This window comes from Prunus dulcis, chromosome 1 (genome assembly GCF_902201215.1).
Source record: "Prunus dulcis chromosome 1, ALMONDv2, whole genome shotgun sequence".
NCBI lineage: Eukaryota > Viridiplantae > Streptophyta > Magnoliopsida > Rosales > Rosaceae > Prunus > Prunus dulcis.
This window is the reverse complement of record NC_047650.1, coordinates 11,366,568-11,385,707: the sequence shown is the minus strand read 5'-3', so window position 1 is coordinate 11,385,707 and position 19,140 is coordinate 11,366,568. Positions and strand designations below refer to the sequence as shown.

The 19,140-nt window shown below is 35.9% G+C and overlaps 2 protein-coding genes across 11 annotated transcripts; both read left to right on the top strand.

The window, feature by feature from the left end:
• Nucleotides 1-4,035: 4,035 nt before the first annotated feature.
• LOC117613982 lies at nucleotides 4,036-11,261 on the top strand. 9 transcript variants are annotated; one of them, XM_034342644.1, is made up of 14 exons: nucleotides 4,036-4,423; nucleotides 4,502-4,623; nucleotides 5,096-5,193; nucleotides 5,347-5,433; nucleotides 5,852-5,898; nucleotides 6,498-6,555; nucleotides 6,988-7,101; nucleotides 7,377-7,502; nucleotides 8,463-8,574; nucleotides 9,608-9,615; nucleotides 9,969-10,076; nucleotides 10,278-10,399; nucleotides 10,560-10,791; nucleotides 10,926-11,261. In XM_034342644.1, the coding sequence occupies exons 3-14, from the start codon at nucleotides 5,112-5,114 to the stop codon at nucleotides 10,976-10,978; spliced, it is 1,149 nt and encodes a 382-aa protein (XP_034198535.1). In that variant the 5' UTR covers nucleotides 4,036-4,423; nucleotides 4,502-4,623; nucleotides 5,096-5,111; the 3' UTR covers nucleotides 10,979-11,261. The 9 variants fall into 9 exon arrangements, with proteins under 9 accessions (XP_034198535.1, XP_034198534.1, XP_034198528.1 ...); XM_034342643.1 differs by having other exon boundaries at nucleotides 9,608-9,696; nucleotides 10,578-10,791; XM_034342637.1 differs by having other exon boundaries at nucleotides 9,608-9,696.
• Nucleotides 11,262-15,314: 4,053 nt separating this feature from the next.
• On the top strand, nucleotides 15,315-18,393 carry LOC117614055 (tubby-like F-box protein 3). Of its 2 annotated transcripts, none has more exons than XM_034342732.1 (6): nucleotides 15,315-15,874; nucleotides 16,398-16,485; nucleotides 16,753-16,882; nucleotides 16,970-17,149; nucleotides 17,363-17,861; nucleotides 18,071-18,393. In XM_034342732.1, the coding sequence occupies exons 1-5, from the start codon at nucleotides 15,572-15,574 to the stop codon at nucleotides 17,829-17,831; spliced, it is 1,170 nt and encodes a 389-aa protein (XP_034198623.1). In that variant the 5' UTR covers nucleotides 15,315-15,571; the 3' UTR covers nucleotides 17,832-17,861; nucleotides 18,071-18,393. The 2 variants fall into 2 exon arrangements, with proteins under 2 accessions (XP_034198623.1, XP_034198622.1); XM_034342731.1 differs by having other exon boundaries at nucleotides 15,328-15,874; nucleotides 17,348-17,861.
• The last annotated feature ends 747 nt before the right edge of the window (nucleotides 18,394-19,140 follow it).

The following is a 19,140-nucleotide window of genomic DNA, read 5'->3' as shown; positions in this document are numbered from 1 at the left end:
TAATTATTTCTTCACTGCCAATGAAATTAGAAAATGCGTTGAATTTTGTGGACAATTTCTTCATCCACTGTGGGTTTGGGTTGATTCTTGGTCCTTCATGTTTATCATATTTCTTCTAAATCTTCTTTTTATATACAAAAATTCGATTTAATGAACATACTCCTGTTAACAATGGAGGACCAACATGCATGAGAGAAAGGAGGGGACAGTTTAGATGGATAAGTGAAAACGATAAGGTGCAATGGGTGATTGTTTAGTTTAATACAATTATTATGACGTGAACGAATCAATTTTATTAGATTAATTAAATGATTAAAATTGTTTTAAATGCGTAAATGCTAAATACAGAAGCTCAAAATCCTACGAATTGCATCGCTAATCAAATCTCCTGAATTTGTGGGATGTAAAGATGAATTGTATGTAGGTTTTCTTAATACTAATTCTTGAATACCTACCAATTAAGATACTATTACCCTTTTTTTTCTTCGCCTATTTAGCAAGGCCTATATATGGAAAAATAATTTTGAATAGTACCATTTTAGAATCTCAGCGTATGGATGGGCCAACCTTGCTCCCCGCATAAGGCAGCAACCAAAGGCAAAGTGGTTCCCCACGTTCACAAGGCTTGGTGGATGGTTCGTACGGCCACCATCACCATAAATCATAATCCCCACACCAACCCTCAAATATTTCTGATTTTTTTTTTTAAATTTAATTTTTTTGTAAAATTCAAATATATATTTCTGACCTGTTTTTATATTTGAAGGGTACGGATGATGGGGTTTGCTGTAGTTGAAATGAGGACCGTTCGTCGTGATGCTGCAGCGTGATGATGCCCATTCTGACTGCAAAGCTATGATGACTGCTCAGCTTCATGCCGACATCTTTAAAGATCAATAGATACAGTGGCTTTGAGTGCCAACCGCATGGTCCACATCATCACCAATCTATTGCCACGTGGCTACACACGTAATTTGATGAGTTGATGAACTACTAGTCGATGAAGAATTATAGTTACTGGATGTCGGTGTTACTAGCGAGTTTATCTACTTTATAATATGGGTGGATGCAAGGTATAAAATATTGATGGTTTTGAAAATATTGATAGTATAATAATATAAAAATTTAGATGAAAATATCAGGATATTGTCGATAAATATTGAATTAAAACCACATAAATTTTGGAGGATTTTATTTAGTCAATTATCTATTACTTTATCATAAAAAAATTTGGAAGAAAATGCATTGTATAATGGGTTTAACTGATTTAAACACACCGTAATTATTTATTTATAATGATTTACTACAATATTTTACACTTTATACATTACACCGTAATTATCGACATCGATATTTTTTGATATTATTGATATTTATACGATATATGTATGGATACGTTTCAAAATATCCCTAACCCGAAAAAACGATAATATCCTCGATGTTTCGTCGATATTATCGATATTTTAGACTATGGGTAGATAACATGGTTAATATATTAGAATATAAGATATAGTATTAATCAATAAATACACGTGTTATAACATGAGTGAACTGGTAACAATATATAGTCATGTGAAGGAGATACTAAAAAATACTCATGATAAAGTATGAACAATTCTTGAAGTCACACTGTTGCATGGTATTATTAATCAAAATATCTAATAAGAGTGAAATTCAATGTAATTGTCATATTGCCACGTAGTGATAGTGTTACTAATTTACTAATTCACTAATTTTATAATATATATATTCATTTTTTTTATACCCTAAATCTATAAAATATAAATTATATTATTTACCCATACTATAACACGCAGTCCCGATCTCTTGGACCACATGAGTCCAAGAGATTGTGGTCACCCACCGTTGGATATTAATCCAATGGTTCAAAATGATATATATAAATGCAATATGAAATAAATGATTATTACCCGATTCAAGTCAACCGTTGAATTTACATCTAACGGTGAGTGACCATAAATCTCTTGGACTACAAGGGTCCAAGAGATCAGGACTGCTATAACACGTAAATTAACAATATAACGTAAGGGATGACAATCACACTGAAAATTTTCAAAGTAAAAGTGTTATTCCCATTTATTTATCATGGCCCCATTGTTTGCACGAGTTGCCTTCCTTCCTGGTTCCTAGGTAAATCAGGGACCCTATAAGCAAAACCCACCTCACTGATTCTGTTTGCCAATCAAGCTTCTAAAGCTTCTCGCATGAATTAATATATGGCCTTCTGATCAGTGTTGTTCATCATGTCTCTTTAAGCACTCCCAATTAGAACCATTTTTTGTTGTTGTCGGCGTGAGATTATAAGTTTATCTCCACTCCACTTAAGCCCACCTCCTGCATCACATACATGTCTAAAATCAAAATTTCAAAGTATAATAAATCATATATTGGGTATAGTTTTATTGTAGTTTATAGCATATTGAATATAAGTTATACTAATTGATGGGGACAACATGCCCGTTTTCTTACATCCGAGTTCGAATTCTTTTCCTCCTATAGCATGGATCTCGGCAAGCCCAAAGTTCAACTACATAACTCCACCAAGCAGGGACGTAGCCAACCTACAAGGTTGAGATGGGTTTGTTGGAAGAGTTGGGCTGGGCTAGTTAATGGCACCAAAATGTAACCACTGATCACACTTCCAAGTGGGCCGCCCGATAGTGCAACCAAGGGATGTGCAACAAGGGGAAAAGAGAAAAGTAAAAAATACTGGACTCTTTTTTGAACATTTCAATTCATGTTTTTTGGTAAATTAAATTTATATTTAGGAAGGTAATTTTGGTCTAGTGGAATTCAGTCTCTATTTTGTTGGTAAACTTTAAGTTCAAGTTTCTTTGGTGACACTGTTGGATAAGAAAGCGAAGTAAGTAATTAAAAGAAAAGTTTTAGTTGTCATCCTCTTTGGGGTCAGTGGCCTACATCCCTCTCCTCCCCCTCCTTCCTCTTCCTCATTACCTGACTAGACCTTCCTCTCCCCTCTCCACTTCCCCTCCAACGCTTTTGTTTTGGCTGAGTTTGGTGGCTGTTTGGCTGTCTTGGTGATGACGTGGTGGCAGATTGGGTTATTTTTACTTGTTTTGTGAGTTGTAATAAGTGCATCAAGTCCTTTTGAGTTTGTTGCATGTTTCTAGTCTCTACTTGTATTTTATACTTGTGAGAGTTAGAAGGTCATGTTTGTAGTTATAATTTGGTGGTATGAGGTATATGTTTGGTTTTTCTAGGTCTGCGACTTTCCCCCCTCCCCCTAGGAATTTCTTAGGGTTATGAGTGGAGGTACATCTTGTGCGCTTGATGTTGCTGGTGGACTCCTTCATATTTGGATTAACCCCTTGTGGTTAATGTGATTCTATAATTGTATTAACCCTATATAGTTGTATTGGTCCTTATGACTAACGACCATGAATTATGAATATAATATATCACCACTGCATGTAAAGGCAAACATTTAACACAATTTATACAATAATTTGGACATGACATTAGCCCACTTCAAGAAGCCCATGAAAGGAGGCCCATTAGTTTTTTCATATATAATGGCACTCTCACTGTAATTTGTAACTTTCTACACACATCTCCACAATTATAGCAAGTTTCTACCAACGGCTCTCAAGCCTCTATGTAAAGTTGGACATTCTTTGTGTGTTTATTGGTTTTTTTGTTGTTGATGCAATCTATAGTTAGATTCTAAATTATTCTAATTTATAGGGAGGGAGATTTAAACTTGAATGCAAGGCAACAGACTCACTATTATAGTAAACTGGCCTAATCCACATTTATTTTGGTGGAATGTTGAGTGTAGTGATATGTTTGTTGGAACTTGGGTGTATATAACAACATTTGGATGGAAAATGTGTAAGATGCTTGACAGTAAAAAGAAAATTACTTTAACCCATTACCAGGGTGAAATTTTTTGAAATCCAGTGGCAACTGTGGAGCACGTGCTGGCCGTTCACTTACAAACACACATATATTTCATACGCGCGGCCAAAACCAATTCAGAAAAAAAGGCCCTTCTCTCTCCTCGCTCTCTCTCTTACAACTTGTAGCTTTTGCCACCTCTTCTCTTCTTTTCTTCTCCTCTCGGAGGAGAAAAGGATTGCACAAATATAGAAAGAGAGCAGCAGCACCCACACTCAATACCGTTTTCGAGTTTCAACGCCACACCAAAAAGGAAAACAAAAAAAGTAAAATTCTCTCTTCGTCTCCATTCTAGGGTTTTCGCTTCCGCCATTGTCACGTACATTCAGACATTCTCTTCGCCTTCGTACTCCGCGAGCATTGCTCCGAGCTCCCTGAGTTCGCACTCGTCACTGATTCGGATTTCCCGATTTCGTCTCGGTTTGGGTAATTACGAAGGATTTTATCGGTTTTGTTTGAAGGATTTCTTGTGCACGGACTCAAGGTGAGGTTCGTCCGCTTGATTTTGGTTTTGATTTTTTGAAGTGGTTGACATTAAGCATGGCTGCGTTTTGCACTTTAGCTTGAACCTTTTGATAGGGTTTTGGATTGTATTACACTTTTATGGGCGTGTATATTGCGTTTCGGTAATTGCGAAGGATTTTATCGGTTTTGTTTGAAGGATTTCTTGTGCACGGACTCAAGGTGAGGTTCGTCCGCTTGATTTTGGTTTTGATTTTTTGAAGTGGTTGACATTAAGCATGGCTGCGTTTTGCACTTTAGCTTGAACCTTTTGATAGGGTTTTGGATTGTATTACACTTTTATGGGCGTGTATATTGCGTGTTACACATAATGATGAGTTCGATTTTTTAGTTTTTTTATATTTAAAAAACTTATAATTTTTAAAAAAATTTGGGTTTAGAGTAGCAGATAAGTATGTGTTTGAATTGCACACAATAATGGATTCTTTCATGCTTATAATGGTGAAATTGCCCCCGCATTTTTTAAGTATGTTTGCCATATAAAACTTGAGCAGCAGCTGCTGAATTTGCCTTACCCTGCCTTTATTGTTTATTTTTCCTTTCCGGTTATATGGTAATGCAAGGGTGAACAAATGTTCTGTAAGGTCTTGGTCATTTACAGCAGTCATTTACTATTGCTGATTGTAACCTACAGATATATACAAGTCTCAATGGTATGCTCACTTGGAAGTGGGAGGATGGCGGTGATGGCAAGGCTTCTTGCATCGGGGAGTGTCACACAAAGCATAGCAGGTACAAGGAGACTTTGGGATTGCATGTAGTTTTTTGCTCTGCCTTTATACTTATGGATGATCTACCTATGATTTGTAGAACTCATTACTTTTACTCCTAAGCAGCATTGCATTGGTTATTTTGGTTTCTTATTGACCTCATTCCCCCGTACAGAGGAAGTTGGCCATCAGAAGTTTGATGCTCAAATGATTTGCAGAGAGTTAAGTGACGCGAATGAAGCAAATTTGCTTGACGAAGAAGGTGATTTCTTTGCGCATTTCAGATACCCCTTAATAAAAAAGTGCATTTGTTCCATGTTTGATGTAGCAGGCGTGCTTGAATTAATCTTGAGTTTTCTAACATGGAAAATGCTACAGTGCCACAGTGACGTTTAATGATAACGGGGTGGTGGTGGTGGTAGAGAGTCTAGAGACTAGGCACATCTTTTAATCAACATTATTATACAGTATATTCACAATTAGATCAAATTTGGCTCACAAAATGTGCACCTTTATTAGTCATTCTGTTTATATAATTTTAGTTTTGCGGATGCATATGGTATCACAATTCTTGGTGTTCAATTCTGTTGCGTAACATTTTATAATTTTGTACAAGCCTTTTGGCTTTTCTAAGTTTGTAGTTTCATAAACTCGTTGATGATTTCCATTTGGGTCTGCAGATATGCATGTGTTTGGTTTGAAGCCGATGGATGATCCTTTGCATTTGGTAAGGTTTAGATCACATTGTTTTGTCATGCTATATGGTATGGAGGTCTATAAAGTAAAGATTTGGTCGTAAACAATGTACAAATATGTATTTGGAAGTATATATTTGGCCATGTATGTTGGGTGTTGCCGCTTTGGCCCAGAAAAATTTGTATACTGGTCATGTGGATATAACACTGTTGAAGCTGGCTTTTTCTTTCTTTCTCTCGTCCTAAATTAAATATCAATAGCTTCGTATTTACTACCTGTGTGCTTCTTATACAATTAACTCTCATAACTACCTCTTAACGGAAATTAAAGGATACCTTAACCACTTGAAGAATATAAGTTACCCTAAACCCTGTGAATTCCTTTAACAATGTGGTCCTTCAGCCTACTACCACTACTACTACCACTGCCTAATATGATATTAATGGAGTGCTAATCCAAAATGAAGAATATGTTTTCTTTATTTTATAGCTGATCTATTTTTGAGTTAAAATAAAAATGGTACCAAAGATTACCCAACTCATTTATGTAATTGTTTAGTTCTGATGTGTTTGTGTGATAATATATCTACATAACCTCTATCTAATCCGATTATTAACTATCACTGTGAAGGTATGTTGCAATGCTTGTAAAAGACCAGTCAAGGCCAGTCAATATGTGGCACATGCAGGTTTGAAGGTTTTTTTATATATGTTTATTTTAAAAAAACTTATTTGTTTTACTTAAAGCCTTTATTTATTTATATAGACACATATGTTTCTTTTCTTTCTTGTGTGGATTTTTGGTTGGTCCATTGCTTTATGAAAATTTCTTTGTAAATTCCAAATGGTATCAATAATTATTTGATACGTGATTCATCCTTAATTTATTTTTAGAGAAACACAGATATTTTTTATATGATAAAGATTTAAAAATATCATGCTGATAAGGATTTATAAACAAGGATTTTTTTTCATCCTAGCTGAATTCAAATTCAAATTTAGGATAAAAAATGACCTTATCAATGTTTATTGGCCTGCATGTAATGCTTGCTAATTGGTTGCTTCCTAGCTCTTAAGTGTGCTGGTTCTAACCCTATGCTGAGATGGCTCGAAATTTTCAGAACTTTGTAGGTCATTAAATGCTATGCAAGAAACTACTTTGGAGCCTGATGGAAGTATGGGACAAAGGAAACCTCCAAGGAAGGAGAAGAAAAAGTTGTTAACTGCTTATGCTAGTATCCTTTTTATAATGACTTCAGTGAAATTTAGTGTTTTCCTTGTTCTTTCTGACATTTCCCATTGATATGTCACCCCCTTTCTCCTTTTGCTTTTCTATTTGAACCAAAGTGGAGTAAAGTTTCCTAGTTTTTTGAAAGAGTTCATGGTAGTCATTATTTTAAAACCAATTTCTGGGTGTTTTGCAAGTATCTTCTCAGAGGTATTTTGTTCTGGTTCGAAGGCTAATGTTATTTAATGGTGTGACAATCTGATGGTTCTTAACCTTTTCTAGACCAGTCCACATCAGTTGGGGAGCTAGAAAGATCTGAGTCTGTAGAAGCAGATGATATTGCTGTATCACAACCCCAGTTGGATGGGCAAATCGGAATGAATTCTTGCTGTTTTATGGAGACAAAAAGTAACTCTTTCTTGCCTTTGATCTTGTGCTTCAGTTTGATCTATTGGCTTCCTCATATTAAATTTCTGTTTTGCTTTGTTAAATTTTTTTTTCTGGCCCCACCGGATGCCATATACTACTAGGCTAGTCCAATTTGTCATATAAATCACATTCCTGGACAAATTATTCAAAGCTGTAACTTAGGGCCTATTTGGTGATGTTGTTGTTTTTGGCATTTTATTTATAATTAAAGATATATAAACGGAAAAAAGAGAAATCGAGAAGAGAGAGAGTAGATTTGAGGGATAAAGGCGAGGATATAAAGAATGGTTTTTGAAACACAAATTAAAAATTGTTTGTTTTCCCCCCATTTTTTCTCATCTTTCTCCTTGACTTCTTCCATATATTTTCGCTCTCTTTATTTAAGAAAAAGGAACAAAATACAAACTAAAATGTTATTGGACGAACCCTTAGCTTTTTAGTTTTCACATAGGCTTGTACAACTTTTTGGGCAGTGCCAGCTTGTATCTTCTGGGTTGTCATTATCTCTTTTCCTGTTAAATGAGCTAGTAAAGCAGAGGAACTATCTTTTTAATTCGAGAAACCATGTAGCTAGCGCATACTTGTAGTGGTTGATTTGACAACACTAATGACACGTAATCAGAATTTATTAATGGTTATATGAGCTGTATAAAGTGACTAGCCCTGTTACGTGAAGTATTACGTTGCAGATTGTACGTATTCTTAAGATTCTCCCTGGAGTTTAGATCTATTCTTGATATCATCTAGCAATGTCACAATAGCCTTTTAAAGTTGGTTTCTTTTCTGCACAACATGATTGGGAGATAATATTCAAATATGTAAGATGATTTCTTTTCAATATGTATTTTGAAAGAAAAAAAAAATGTATAGCAATCGAACAAATTATTTTACTGTTCAATCTGTATTCAGCTTTCTCCATTTTTTTACCATGTCATCTAGGGAATTCAGCCTATGTAGATGCGACATATATGATGGATGGTTCAGGAGTTAGTCCTGGAAATACCAATGGCTCAACATGTGTGATGCTTCCTCCAACAAAACGGTCTAAAATGTATGATTTTTATTATTATGAAGGATAATTATTTTGCATTATGATTGTGTGCATATCTTAAGTACATTAAAACTGTATATTTGAACTTTGAATATATATTGCACACTAGTACCCTCACTCTTTCTGATGCAGGACGCGTAGGACCTAAATTTATTAGTTTCCTAGATTCTCTAGTTTTCCAAATTCTAGTAGGATTTCTAGTTTTAAGTTCCTATTTTATTTGGGTTAGGATTTCTGTTTAAGCAAGGGATTTTTATTCTATTATGTCTAGGTTTTAGTTTGCTATAAATAACCCGATGTAGTTTAAAATTCAGGTTTGGATATTGAGTAAACCTTCTCTTAAAACTATGTGATTTCTGTCCGTCCTTCTCGGTTCTCTGATTTCGGTCCTTTCTTTCGTCCCTTTGATTTATATTTTCGTCTCCTTGACCTCCGATATTCTTCTTGTTCTACTGTTCTGCCCTTTCTTTTGTCTTTTCAATCTATGTTTTCATCTCCTCGATCTCTTATATTCTTCTATGTTCTATTGTTTGAGTGCTTAATCTAATACCTACGGGCTGTACTATATCATTTTCCCTCCTAGTTCCTCTGATCTTGTGTAATGCTGCACTGTTAATTTTCAGTTTATTTTTTTGAAAGGAAGTTAAGTATTTATGCACTGTGTTCTGGAGCAATTTTAGAGAAATGGACTCTCAGTGGCTTTATATGCCCTATAGTGGTGTAGAATGTCCAGAAAATAAGCGCTTAGGCATGCGATCTAGGTGAATTCTTCTTTCATTTGTCCCTGAACCTATGCTTCCTTTGGTTTCTTTTAGAGAAAAGGGTGTAGTTGCTACTTTTATTTATGCCTTAAATTGCAATGTGTCAAAAGTGGGATATATTCTTGCACCCTTTATATAAGTCAAATGCAATGGTTTGTTGGAATGTTCATTTGTTATTTTGTTTTAATTTAAAGAAAGCACCCTTTAAATACTGTTGATATTTGTCTTTCATTTCCTTTATGTGACGCAAATCTATTTTTCCCCTCTTGTAGGGTAGCAGGTGAGCAGCTGCCACTATCAGATGATATAGGAATAGTATCTGCTGTATCAAAACTTACAAGCACTCAGGATGCATGCCCCTGTGAGGCTAAATCTTTAATATGCATTCGTCTTCTTATACACTGTCCTGTAGCTTGGTCGTTCTCGAATATCCAATCACTTTATCTATTTAAATCCCCCCGAAGGTGAAATTACAAGGGATTTGCAAAGATTGTTGAAGGAAATTTTAACTTTGCATGTATAGCTAGCCTCATTACTTGGGAATGAGTCCTTTACCACAATGTTTCAAAGTGTGAGAAGTTTTAAATTTATGATTTACTCATGTATAGGTATGTATTTCATGCATGTGTGCAGATAGGGATTCTTCAAAAGGAGTCATTTCTGTAAGTGAAATACCTAATGACTCTGCCCTTAAATATAAGAAGTCTGGGCAAGCCCTTGAATGCTGCATGCCAATTAAAGGTATACTAATAGTTGTGTCAGTTTACTCAATTTTTATACTTCAGCACACAAAGATTAACAATGATCTTGCTTCTTAAAGATGAATTATCAAATATGTAAATCAACTGCTTAGGAAAGTTTATCCTGATGATTCTTCTTTTTCGATTATCTACTGTGTGTTCTAGTTTTACAGTATTTGACAATGAGTTTTGTATCAATCAGATTGCCCTCTTCCCCTTGCTACTAAAGTATATTACTCTCAAAAAAGCAATCGTCTTCGATCAGCACTTTGCCATCTTTACCATGAGGCAGTGGCATCAACTAAGGAGCTGTGTAGTGACATGGTGAGTGCATTAATATTAAGGTGTTGAGCGTTGAAGCCTAAATGTTAAGCAATTATAGGACAACGTTTGCATTGCGTCACGATATGCATAAATGATCCCCCTCCCCATCCTCTGTCTCCTTTTCTCGTCAAACTTTGTCGTGATTAACAACTAATTCCAGATACTTATTGCAAAACAGAGAGACTCACAGTCTTTACCTTCCATGAGGAAACCTGATCAAATTCTTGCCCAAAATTCAGAAGTTTGCTTGGGGAACTCAGTAGGTTCCCTGCCTGATGGCGACTTCTCAAATCAGTTTCCTGTTGATAATGTTCCAATTCCTCAGGTTGCTGGTGTTGGTTTAACAAGAAGCAAAATTCTTTCAAAACCTTATTCTTTTGCGGGTAGCTCAGGTATTCTTTAATTCTTTGTAAGATTGTTTTTTTCAGTGTTCCATAAGATGTGTGCATTAGATTTGATCTTGTTTGATTTGGGCTGTAACTTGGTGAATAAATCCTTCACCTGGATAATTTCATTGGTTTTGTAGGACAATCACTGGGGACCATGCAACAGCAAAATGGTAGTGTTCACGTTATATAGGAATCCTGGTAGGAATTTTTGGCTCGGTGAAGGTTTAATTTTAACCTAATGCTTGAGGTTAGGACTTAGGATTCTTTTTTTGATATTAACTAAGCTTATCTTTAAAATGTTCATTCTAGGCCTCTACATTCTAGTCAATGACTGACCTATATTTAGATATCAATTGCTGTGCATTTCAATTTTAAGTTTCTGTCAGAAGATATGCTACTCTCGAATTTGTAAATACAACTACTTCTAGTCTTTTAATCGGTTTATATTTTTATTGTTCCGTTAGTTTGGTTAATATCGTCTTCCTTTTGCTATAATTTTCTGAATGATCTTCAATTTGTTTCATGGAGAAAAAGAGAAAAGTTTAATCTCTTGAGAGTGCAACAACATGCTGAATTATGTGATGCAATTTATGTATATTATTTGTTGTCATTGGTCATTGGCAACTCCTAAAGGATAGACAAGAAAATACATCCTCTTCTCTTGTATCTATCGAAGGTTTGGTGGAGATGGGAACATGTTGCTCCATTTCAATGTGAAATTAAGTGGGAGTTCTCAGTTGGTGGGACCTGGTAAGTTGCCATTAACATTTATGCAATGAAAAGTGGCACAAGACTAATGTATGACAGCAATAGACTTGGACAGCTTCCAGTTGTTGTGCTAGGATATTTTTAAATACATTGGTCTTATATTTTCAACGAGGAGTTTGTTTGTTTGTGATTAAAATATCAGCATTCTTTGGTAATAATTCAGTCATAAGTTTCAGACTGGATGTGGTAAAAAAGAGGTGGCCGTCTCTGGAAAAAAAACTTTGTGATTCTTGGATATTATTCTGTCAGTCAGGTGAGTTAAAGTAAAGCTAAATTACGTTGTTGTTGTTGTTGGCGACTGACCGTACCACAACTCATACCCAGAGATGTTATTGATGTCTTGGGTCTCTTTAATTAGAGGCTTTCATTTGTTATGGAAACGAGAAATACAGGGTCTTCCTTGAATACAGAATCTTTATAGATATGACTTTATAACCATCATCTTTATAGGTATAGATTTGATGTTTTTTTTTTTTAAATTAAAAAAATTCTTTACCAAGTGAATCAAAGGAAGTGAAAGATGATTTAAGGCTGGTGTAAGATGCTTGCGAATATCATATTTGTCATGTGATTGATAAGGCTGGCATCCATCCATCCATCCTTCCATCCTCTTTCTCCAATGGTCCCCCATTTTAGAAAAATTGGGATCGTCACTTTCCTAGTCCCTACCCATGCCAATTGGTATGTGGACTTTCACTTTTTCGCGAGACAAATCAATGCAAAAGTTGGTTGGGTTTCGGGGTATGTATCAACATCTTAAATTCATGTTTGGTCGCTGTTGTAATAATCATTTTTCTTTGGGTTTTCCCATGCCTATCCTGTCGAGAAAACATAAAATATCATCTCTCTCTCTCTCTCTCTCTCTCTCTCTCTCTCTCTCTCTCTCTCTCTCTCAATATGGAGAATATAATATTCTCAAACAAGAGTCAAATATTAATCTTTATTATAATAATAGCTGAATATCACTTGCTTCATTCATTCAAATCACGGTTTAGCATATGTTTAAAAATAATTCATCAAAAACATAAAAAGAAAAACTTATACACGGATGTCATTGGCAGAAATGTAGGAATTCCTATTTACAGGAAAAATGAGGTAAATATTTTTCATAATATCCTAATCCTCTGAGTGAGCTAGGTCAATTTTGCTCCTGATCAGGTTTGGCCTCAAAAGGATCTCATATCATATCATATCTGAAAGCATATTTTACCCGGTAGGTTTTGATTAGACAAAGAGACATCGATTTAAGTACCGACAAACAAAGCGTTCCTCTCATTACAAGAAGATATATCATGTCCTCATTTACACATGCTCTGTTCTAATTTGTTTGCTTTTGGTTTCTTTTTTTGGTGCTTTCCTCTCATCTTTATAAACTTGCTTGCCGTATAAGTGTTGTGTGAGAGAAGAGAAGGGAGAGGTCCAGCTAAACACAGAAAACACAAACAGATGGAATATGATTATTGGAGTGGCCCACAACAACAATCAGATTAGAGATTCCCGTCACAATTTTCACTCCGGGTTGGGTGGGGGGTATACTTAGCAAAATCAGATGGAATTAGAATATGTTGCGTCTTCTTCTTTTTGGACCCATTTGAAAAATAAAAACAAAGGTTATGCCACTTTTGCGATAAAACAAAAATTAATGTGTTTATTTTATTTGTATAATATATAGATACCAGAAAAGCTAATTTTTGCTTTATTACATGGCAATTTTTTAAATTTATAAATATTCTACCAACTTGTTTTAGCCGGCAAATTTGTGCCATCCGCAGCTCCGCCCATCGATTGAGACTGTGATTAATTTATTTGTACATGTATGTGTGCCTCTTCCTCAGCCTGTGGGGTCCACTTTCAGATAATTGAAATTGAATTGGATTTCGTCCATAATCAACTATTTTGCATTGCCTTGTTTGGCAGGCAGCAGCTCAAGCGTATTTAATGAGGACCAAATTATTAGTTGAAAAATGGGTTAGGGTTTGCCTTGCTTACAAAAACATATCAACATTTTCCTTTTGCCAGAAGATATCAACTTTATTTGGAAAAAAATGAAAGAAAGAAGCTACATCAACATTAAAGTAGAATGCAATCAGCTTAGTTATAACTTAAGAGAGAAAACCTTTGGGGTTCGCAGCCAGGCCTATAAACTGGTTGGAGATGGAGCGGAACACCTGAAATTCGATCCGACTTAATTTTAAAAATATTTCGACTCAATCTGATCCGATTAGGCAAGATCTAAATTTGTTCCGTTAACTTAACAAGTTAATGTATTCGAAATATAATCGGGTTATTGGATTACGCAACCAAATCCATGTCCTATTAGTTACATCGAATTCGGATTAAAATTCGATCCATTTACATCTCTAGTGCCCCTTCCTACTACATCACATTTCTTCTCCTCTCATTCCCTTCCTTTTCCCTTTGGATTCTTTGTTTTGTTTTGTTTTTTTGTTTTTGGTGATGTAGAACCATGGCAGTGAAACGTTGTCGTTTTTTGACCAACGCATGCAAGGATTTGACTCAAGTTGTCAGCCTTCGATATAGATTTGAAGTTACGAAGTGAGAATGATGTCGAGTTGCGTCAGGGCGGCATTTCGAGTTGTCCGAGAGGATGTGGAGCGGTGGTTTTGTTTCTTAGTTTGTTTTAGTCTAATTATTCCCATGAACTCTTTAGAAGTTTGATGTGGTTTATTTTTTGTTTAGGATATTTTATTTTATTTTGGCTTTTGGCTTTCGATACAGATTTGCTGTTTCTGCCGTTGCGGGACAAATCTTTATTGCTGATTTGAGTACATGTTATTCTGGTTGTTGATTAAGAGATTTAATCATTTTTTGAGTTGTGCGTATTCTATCTAGATCAATTCAACTTATTGCGTTTTGTCACTGAAGAAGTTGTCTATATTCAGCACCTTAGTTGCTTTATAATGGTTTTTGTTTATATTATCAATAAAATATTATCGCTCTTTTATATATAAAATAAATTTAATCAGCTACTTTGGACTAAAATCTATTCACGTAATAAAACATACTGGTTACTTAAAGATGAATTAAATCGCCAAAGTAATCAATAGTAACCAAATTGGATTTAGACAGGATTGGATTAAATTGCGTCGATCAGTTTGGTTAAATTGTATTGAATTGAAATGCGCCTACCTACCTACCACTAAACTCCAATCTAAAGAAACATTCATGCATTTTTATTTTGAGTTTTGCATTTTTATTTTTGAGTTTTCTTTTCCAAATTTCATCATGACCTATTTTCCATCACATAGCTAGTAAATCTCCTAATTACACTTCAATGATCAAAATACGCCACGTGTACCATAACAACAAGTCATTTTCCAGAGTTGAAAACATTAAACATATTATATATTTAAACAAAATGCTGAAGAAATGGTAAATGTTTGACCAAATCACCCTATTCAGGAAACTAAATATATTCAAATCAAATCACGTTTTCATTTTGTTCGATTTTATTTTCTGCTGACCAATTTTGAACGAAAATTCGCAATTCCCCTCATTTCTTTCTTCTTTTTTTTTTTTTAAATTTGTCAAAATTTCTTTCTTTATGCCATACATGTTAACTTAGCACTATATACAATTAATAATGGCCACAAAAACAGAAAACAAAATTTTGCTAAAAAGCCAAAAATGGTTACTATTCTTTTGCTTTATTTATTTATTTATTTATTTATTATTATTTACTTTTCCTTTTTCCCACCCACCAAACAAAATAAATAAATAAATAACACTAGCCATGGCTATCTTCTCAAACACAATAAAATAAGAAGAAATTCATATGCTTTTTTGTAGTGTGATGATAAGGAAGGAGGCTTGGAGGAGAAAAAAAAATGCAAACAAACAGACAACAAGACAAATAAATATTCCCACTTGCCTCGCCCACACTCGATCCTTCTTCAAAATCCCAATCCTCTGTTTCCAAAACCAAAAACCCAAAACCCAAAATTCATCTTTTTCATCGCGGAGTTCATAGATTTTGATAAGCTTGAGTAGAGAAATGTCGATAAGGAGTATACTTCAGGACATGAAGTTTTCCCGGTCGCAGCGGGTGGTCCAAGACTCGGCTGGCTCGGCCGAGTCGGTGGGTGAGTCACTGAAGCAGAGCTGCTGGGCTCAGATGCCTCAGGAGCTGCTGAGGGAGGTGCTGGTGAGAATCGAGGCCTCCGAGGCCGCTTGGCCGCCGCGGAAGAGCGTCGTCGCCTGCGCCGGTGTTTGCCGGAGCTGGAGGCACCTCACCAAGGAGATCGTCAAGGCTCCTGAGCTCACTGGGAAGCTGACCTTCCCCATCTCCGTCAAGCAGGTCTCTTTTTCTATCTCAAGGAAAAAGAAAGAAGCTTTATATTGATTTGAGTTTATGGTCGAATTTATATTTGTGTTTGATCTCGCTGCATTAACAGTTTCCAATTTACAAAGCATGATGGGGGTTTCGGTGGAAATTGCTTGTTTTTTTTCTGGGATGCTTCTGGTGTGAGATTGGAGTGGACTAGTTAGGATAATTCTTGGTCCTTCTATGTCAATTGCTCCAAATTCTGTCTTTGTAATGTTTGTAGAGGAAATCGCTTACCAATTTCCCTCAATGATGATAGTGGCTGAAATTTCCTATCCATTTCCTATGTAGAGTGTTTATGAGCTAAATTTTTAGATGACATGCAGTGTATAGTGATAGGAAGAGCCTAAGATCATGTCAATCTTGTTCTGTGCTCTCATTATGTTTGATTTTCTGATTGGAAACTCTTGGGTTTGCCAAAATTTTGATTTATTGTTTTCTACCTTTGAAATCTTCTTTTTACATATTTTCAATATCTGTTTTTTGCTGGCTGCAGCCTGGTCCAAGGGATGATCTCCTGCAGTGCTTTATAAAACGGAACCGTTCCAGCCAAACATATTACCTTTTCCTTGGTCTTACCCATGGTGAGCAATTTCTAACCTAAATGGATGTTTCTTATTGTGTAGTATAGTGTGAATGATAGGTAACCTTTTTTTTTTTTCTTCTTTTAGGTTGTTTTTCAAAGATATGGCTTTTCCATCTTTGATCTGGTTTTGTTTAGTTAGGTTATCTAGGTATTCATTTCCCTCTCCAGAAATTGCCGTCACTTTCTGTAAATAGTGGGCCTGTGTCCTCTTCTGGTTTCCTTTTTGAGCTATAACCTTTTTTAACTTTTTTGTTGTCCATGGCAGCACTAACTGATGAGGGAAAGTTCCTACTTGCTGCGCGCAAGTATAAACGCGCCACCTGCACTGATTATATTGTCTCACTACATGCTGATGATATGTCAAAGGGGAGTAGCAACTATATTGGGAAATTGAGGTGTGCCTGAAGATGCATATGTTGTAACTTTTTCTTTTTTCACCATGAGCTTAAATATTAACACACTATTCCCCTCTCTTTGTGAAGATCAAACTTTTTGGGAACAAAGTTCACAATCTTTGATGGGCAGCCGACTCATGCCGGAGCCAAGATTACAAAAAGTCGCTCTACTAGGCCAGTAAATTTGAAACAAGTTTCACCTAGGGTCCCTGCTGGAAACTATCCAGTTGCTCACATCCAGTATGAACTAAATATGTTGGGTTCCAGGTAAAATTTTTCCTTCTGTGACAAGTTATTGAACCTTCCTTTATGAATGAAATTATAAGAGTACATCTAGGAATTTCATCTGCATAGGTGATGCTTTCCTTTTTCTCTTAATCTCTGCTGTGATCATAATTTGTTCAGTACACTTAGATCAGGGTGCATTTTTATTCTAACAAACTCAAGAAATTACATAACTCACAGAGTTTGTACAAGCAGGGGTCCAAGGAGAATGCAGTGTACCATGGATGCCATTCCAGCCACTTCAGTTGAACCTGGAGGAGTAGCCCCCACACAGGCAGATTTTTCATATAGTAATGCAGAATTCCTTCCATCCCTCCCATTTTTCCGATCAAAATCAAACCATGTGGAAAGAATATCAGGGCCTTTGGCCAGCCAGAAAAGTGGGGTGCTGGTGTTAAGAAATAAGTCTCCCAGGTGGCATGAGCAACTCCAGTGTTGGTGTTTGAACTTCCATGGACGAGTAACAGTTGCTTCAGTGAAAAACTTTCAGTTGGTGGCTTCTCCAGAAAATGGACCAGCTGGGCCAGAACATGAGAAGATCATCCTCCAATTTGGAAAAGTGGGGAAAGATTTATTTACAATGGATTACCGGTACCCAATATCAGCATTCCAGGCATTTTCAATCTGCCTCAGCAGCTTTGACACCAAGATCGCCTGTGAATAATGATTTGGAAGCTGAATCTTCCGGAATCTGGTAAATAGTTTAATTTGAATCTAAATTAATAAACTATTATATACTTAAACATAATGCTTTGACCGTAGATATCAGCAATACTTGCATAATCTGAATGGATGGTTCTGTGTGCTCTGATGTATAATGATAGTCAAGCTAATTGGTCTGTAGGAGATGCTAATATTTATGTAGATGAGCATAGTTAACCCTATCTTTTTGTTGTGGTTCAGGAGCAGCTAGGTTTAAGGGTCATTTTGTGGGTTGAATTCAATGGGACTGTTTGCTGAAGGTGATTGCAGTGCTGGGCTTGTCAGGCGGGCTGGATCATGATTTTGCCGAACTACGGAAGAATTCTGGAATATAAAGTGGGAGAGCTTTGGTTCTTTGTCATCCACCATGTGTTGTATATTTTACTTGTTAATGTACATAGTAGTTATTTTTATAAAAACCCTCGTATTGCTGAAATTTAACGCCACATTTAATTTTATTTTGGCGTTCATTTTGTATATTTTACTATGTCAAATCAGCCATTGAAGTTGTAGGTTTTTTTTTTCTTTTGTTAAAAGGCTTTAATATTTCATTAGAAATCACAAGGTATGCATCTCTGTCAGCTCGAATAAGAGCATCAAGCCAAATTGGTACATCTTCCCACCAATACAGACTTGAGCCTAAAGTAAAAGATGTTGGGATAATACATGCAAAACTGTATTGAAGTTGTTGTATCCTGCTCCTTATTTGCGAGTATTTTGAACAAGGTCAGATAATTTATTGTTGTATGTGTACTGTTGTTTTAGGTATAGATTGTGTATTTTGGGGTTTGGGTCCAACAAATATGCAAAATAGAAATTTAATAGGATTGGGGTTTGATGTGTGAATTTTGGCATTTTCGGGGTTTGGAGTTTGAATTTTAGCAAATTTTGGTTTGAGTTGAGGCACCAAACCCCAACGTACCAAAATTCAAACCTTTTTTTGGTTGGGTTCAAAGTGGCTCTATTCATTAAGAGTGGGAAGCATGACAAAAGCTAGAAAGTCCAAAAAAGCAGCCCATCCCATGAAGTAGAGCAAATAGGCCCAACATAGATACAAAATATAAATTTAATCAGAAGAAGGCAATTATGTCTTTCGGGAGGTTCATGAAGGCATTTGCGGCAACCAATGGTGCCCGATCTCTAGCCCACAAAGTTATTCGACAAGGATATTTTTGGTCCATTGTCCACACTGACGCCCAAGCCTTCACTCAGAAATGTGACAAATGCCAAAGGTTTGCCACCATCCCACAACTCTATGCCGAATCGTTAAC

Excerpts from the sequence above, each read along its gene's own strand:
- LOC117613982 (XM_034342642.1), top strand. The coding sequence starts at position 5,112 with ATGGTATGCTCACTTGGAAGTGGGAGGATGGCGGTGATGGCAAGGCTT. Across the intron at positions 7,102-7,376 it reads GTTGTTAACTGCTTATGCTA|ACCAGTCCACATCAGTTGGG; the intron begins GTATCCTTTTTA and ends AACCTTTTCTAG. Across the intron at positions 10,077-10,277 it reads ATGCTGCATGCCAATTAAAG|ATTGCCCTCTTCCCCTTGCT; the intron begins GTATACTAATAG and ends TGTATCAATCAG.
- LOC117614055 (XM_034342731.1), top strand. The coding sequence starts at position 15,572 with ATGTCGATAAGGAGTATACTTCAGGACATGAAGTTTTCCCGGTCGCAG. Across the intron at positions 15,875-16,397 it reads TCCCCATCTCCGTCAAGCAG|CCTGGTCCAAGGGATGATCT; the intron begins GTCTCTTTTTCT and ends TGCTGGCTGCAG. Across the intron at positions 16,883-16,969 it reads AACTATATTGGGAAATTGAG|ATCAAACTTTTTGGGAACAA; the intron begins GTGTGCCTGAAG and ends CTCTTTGTGAAG.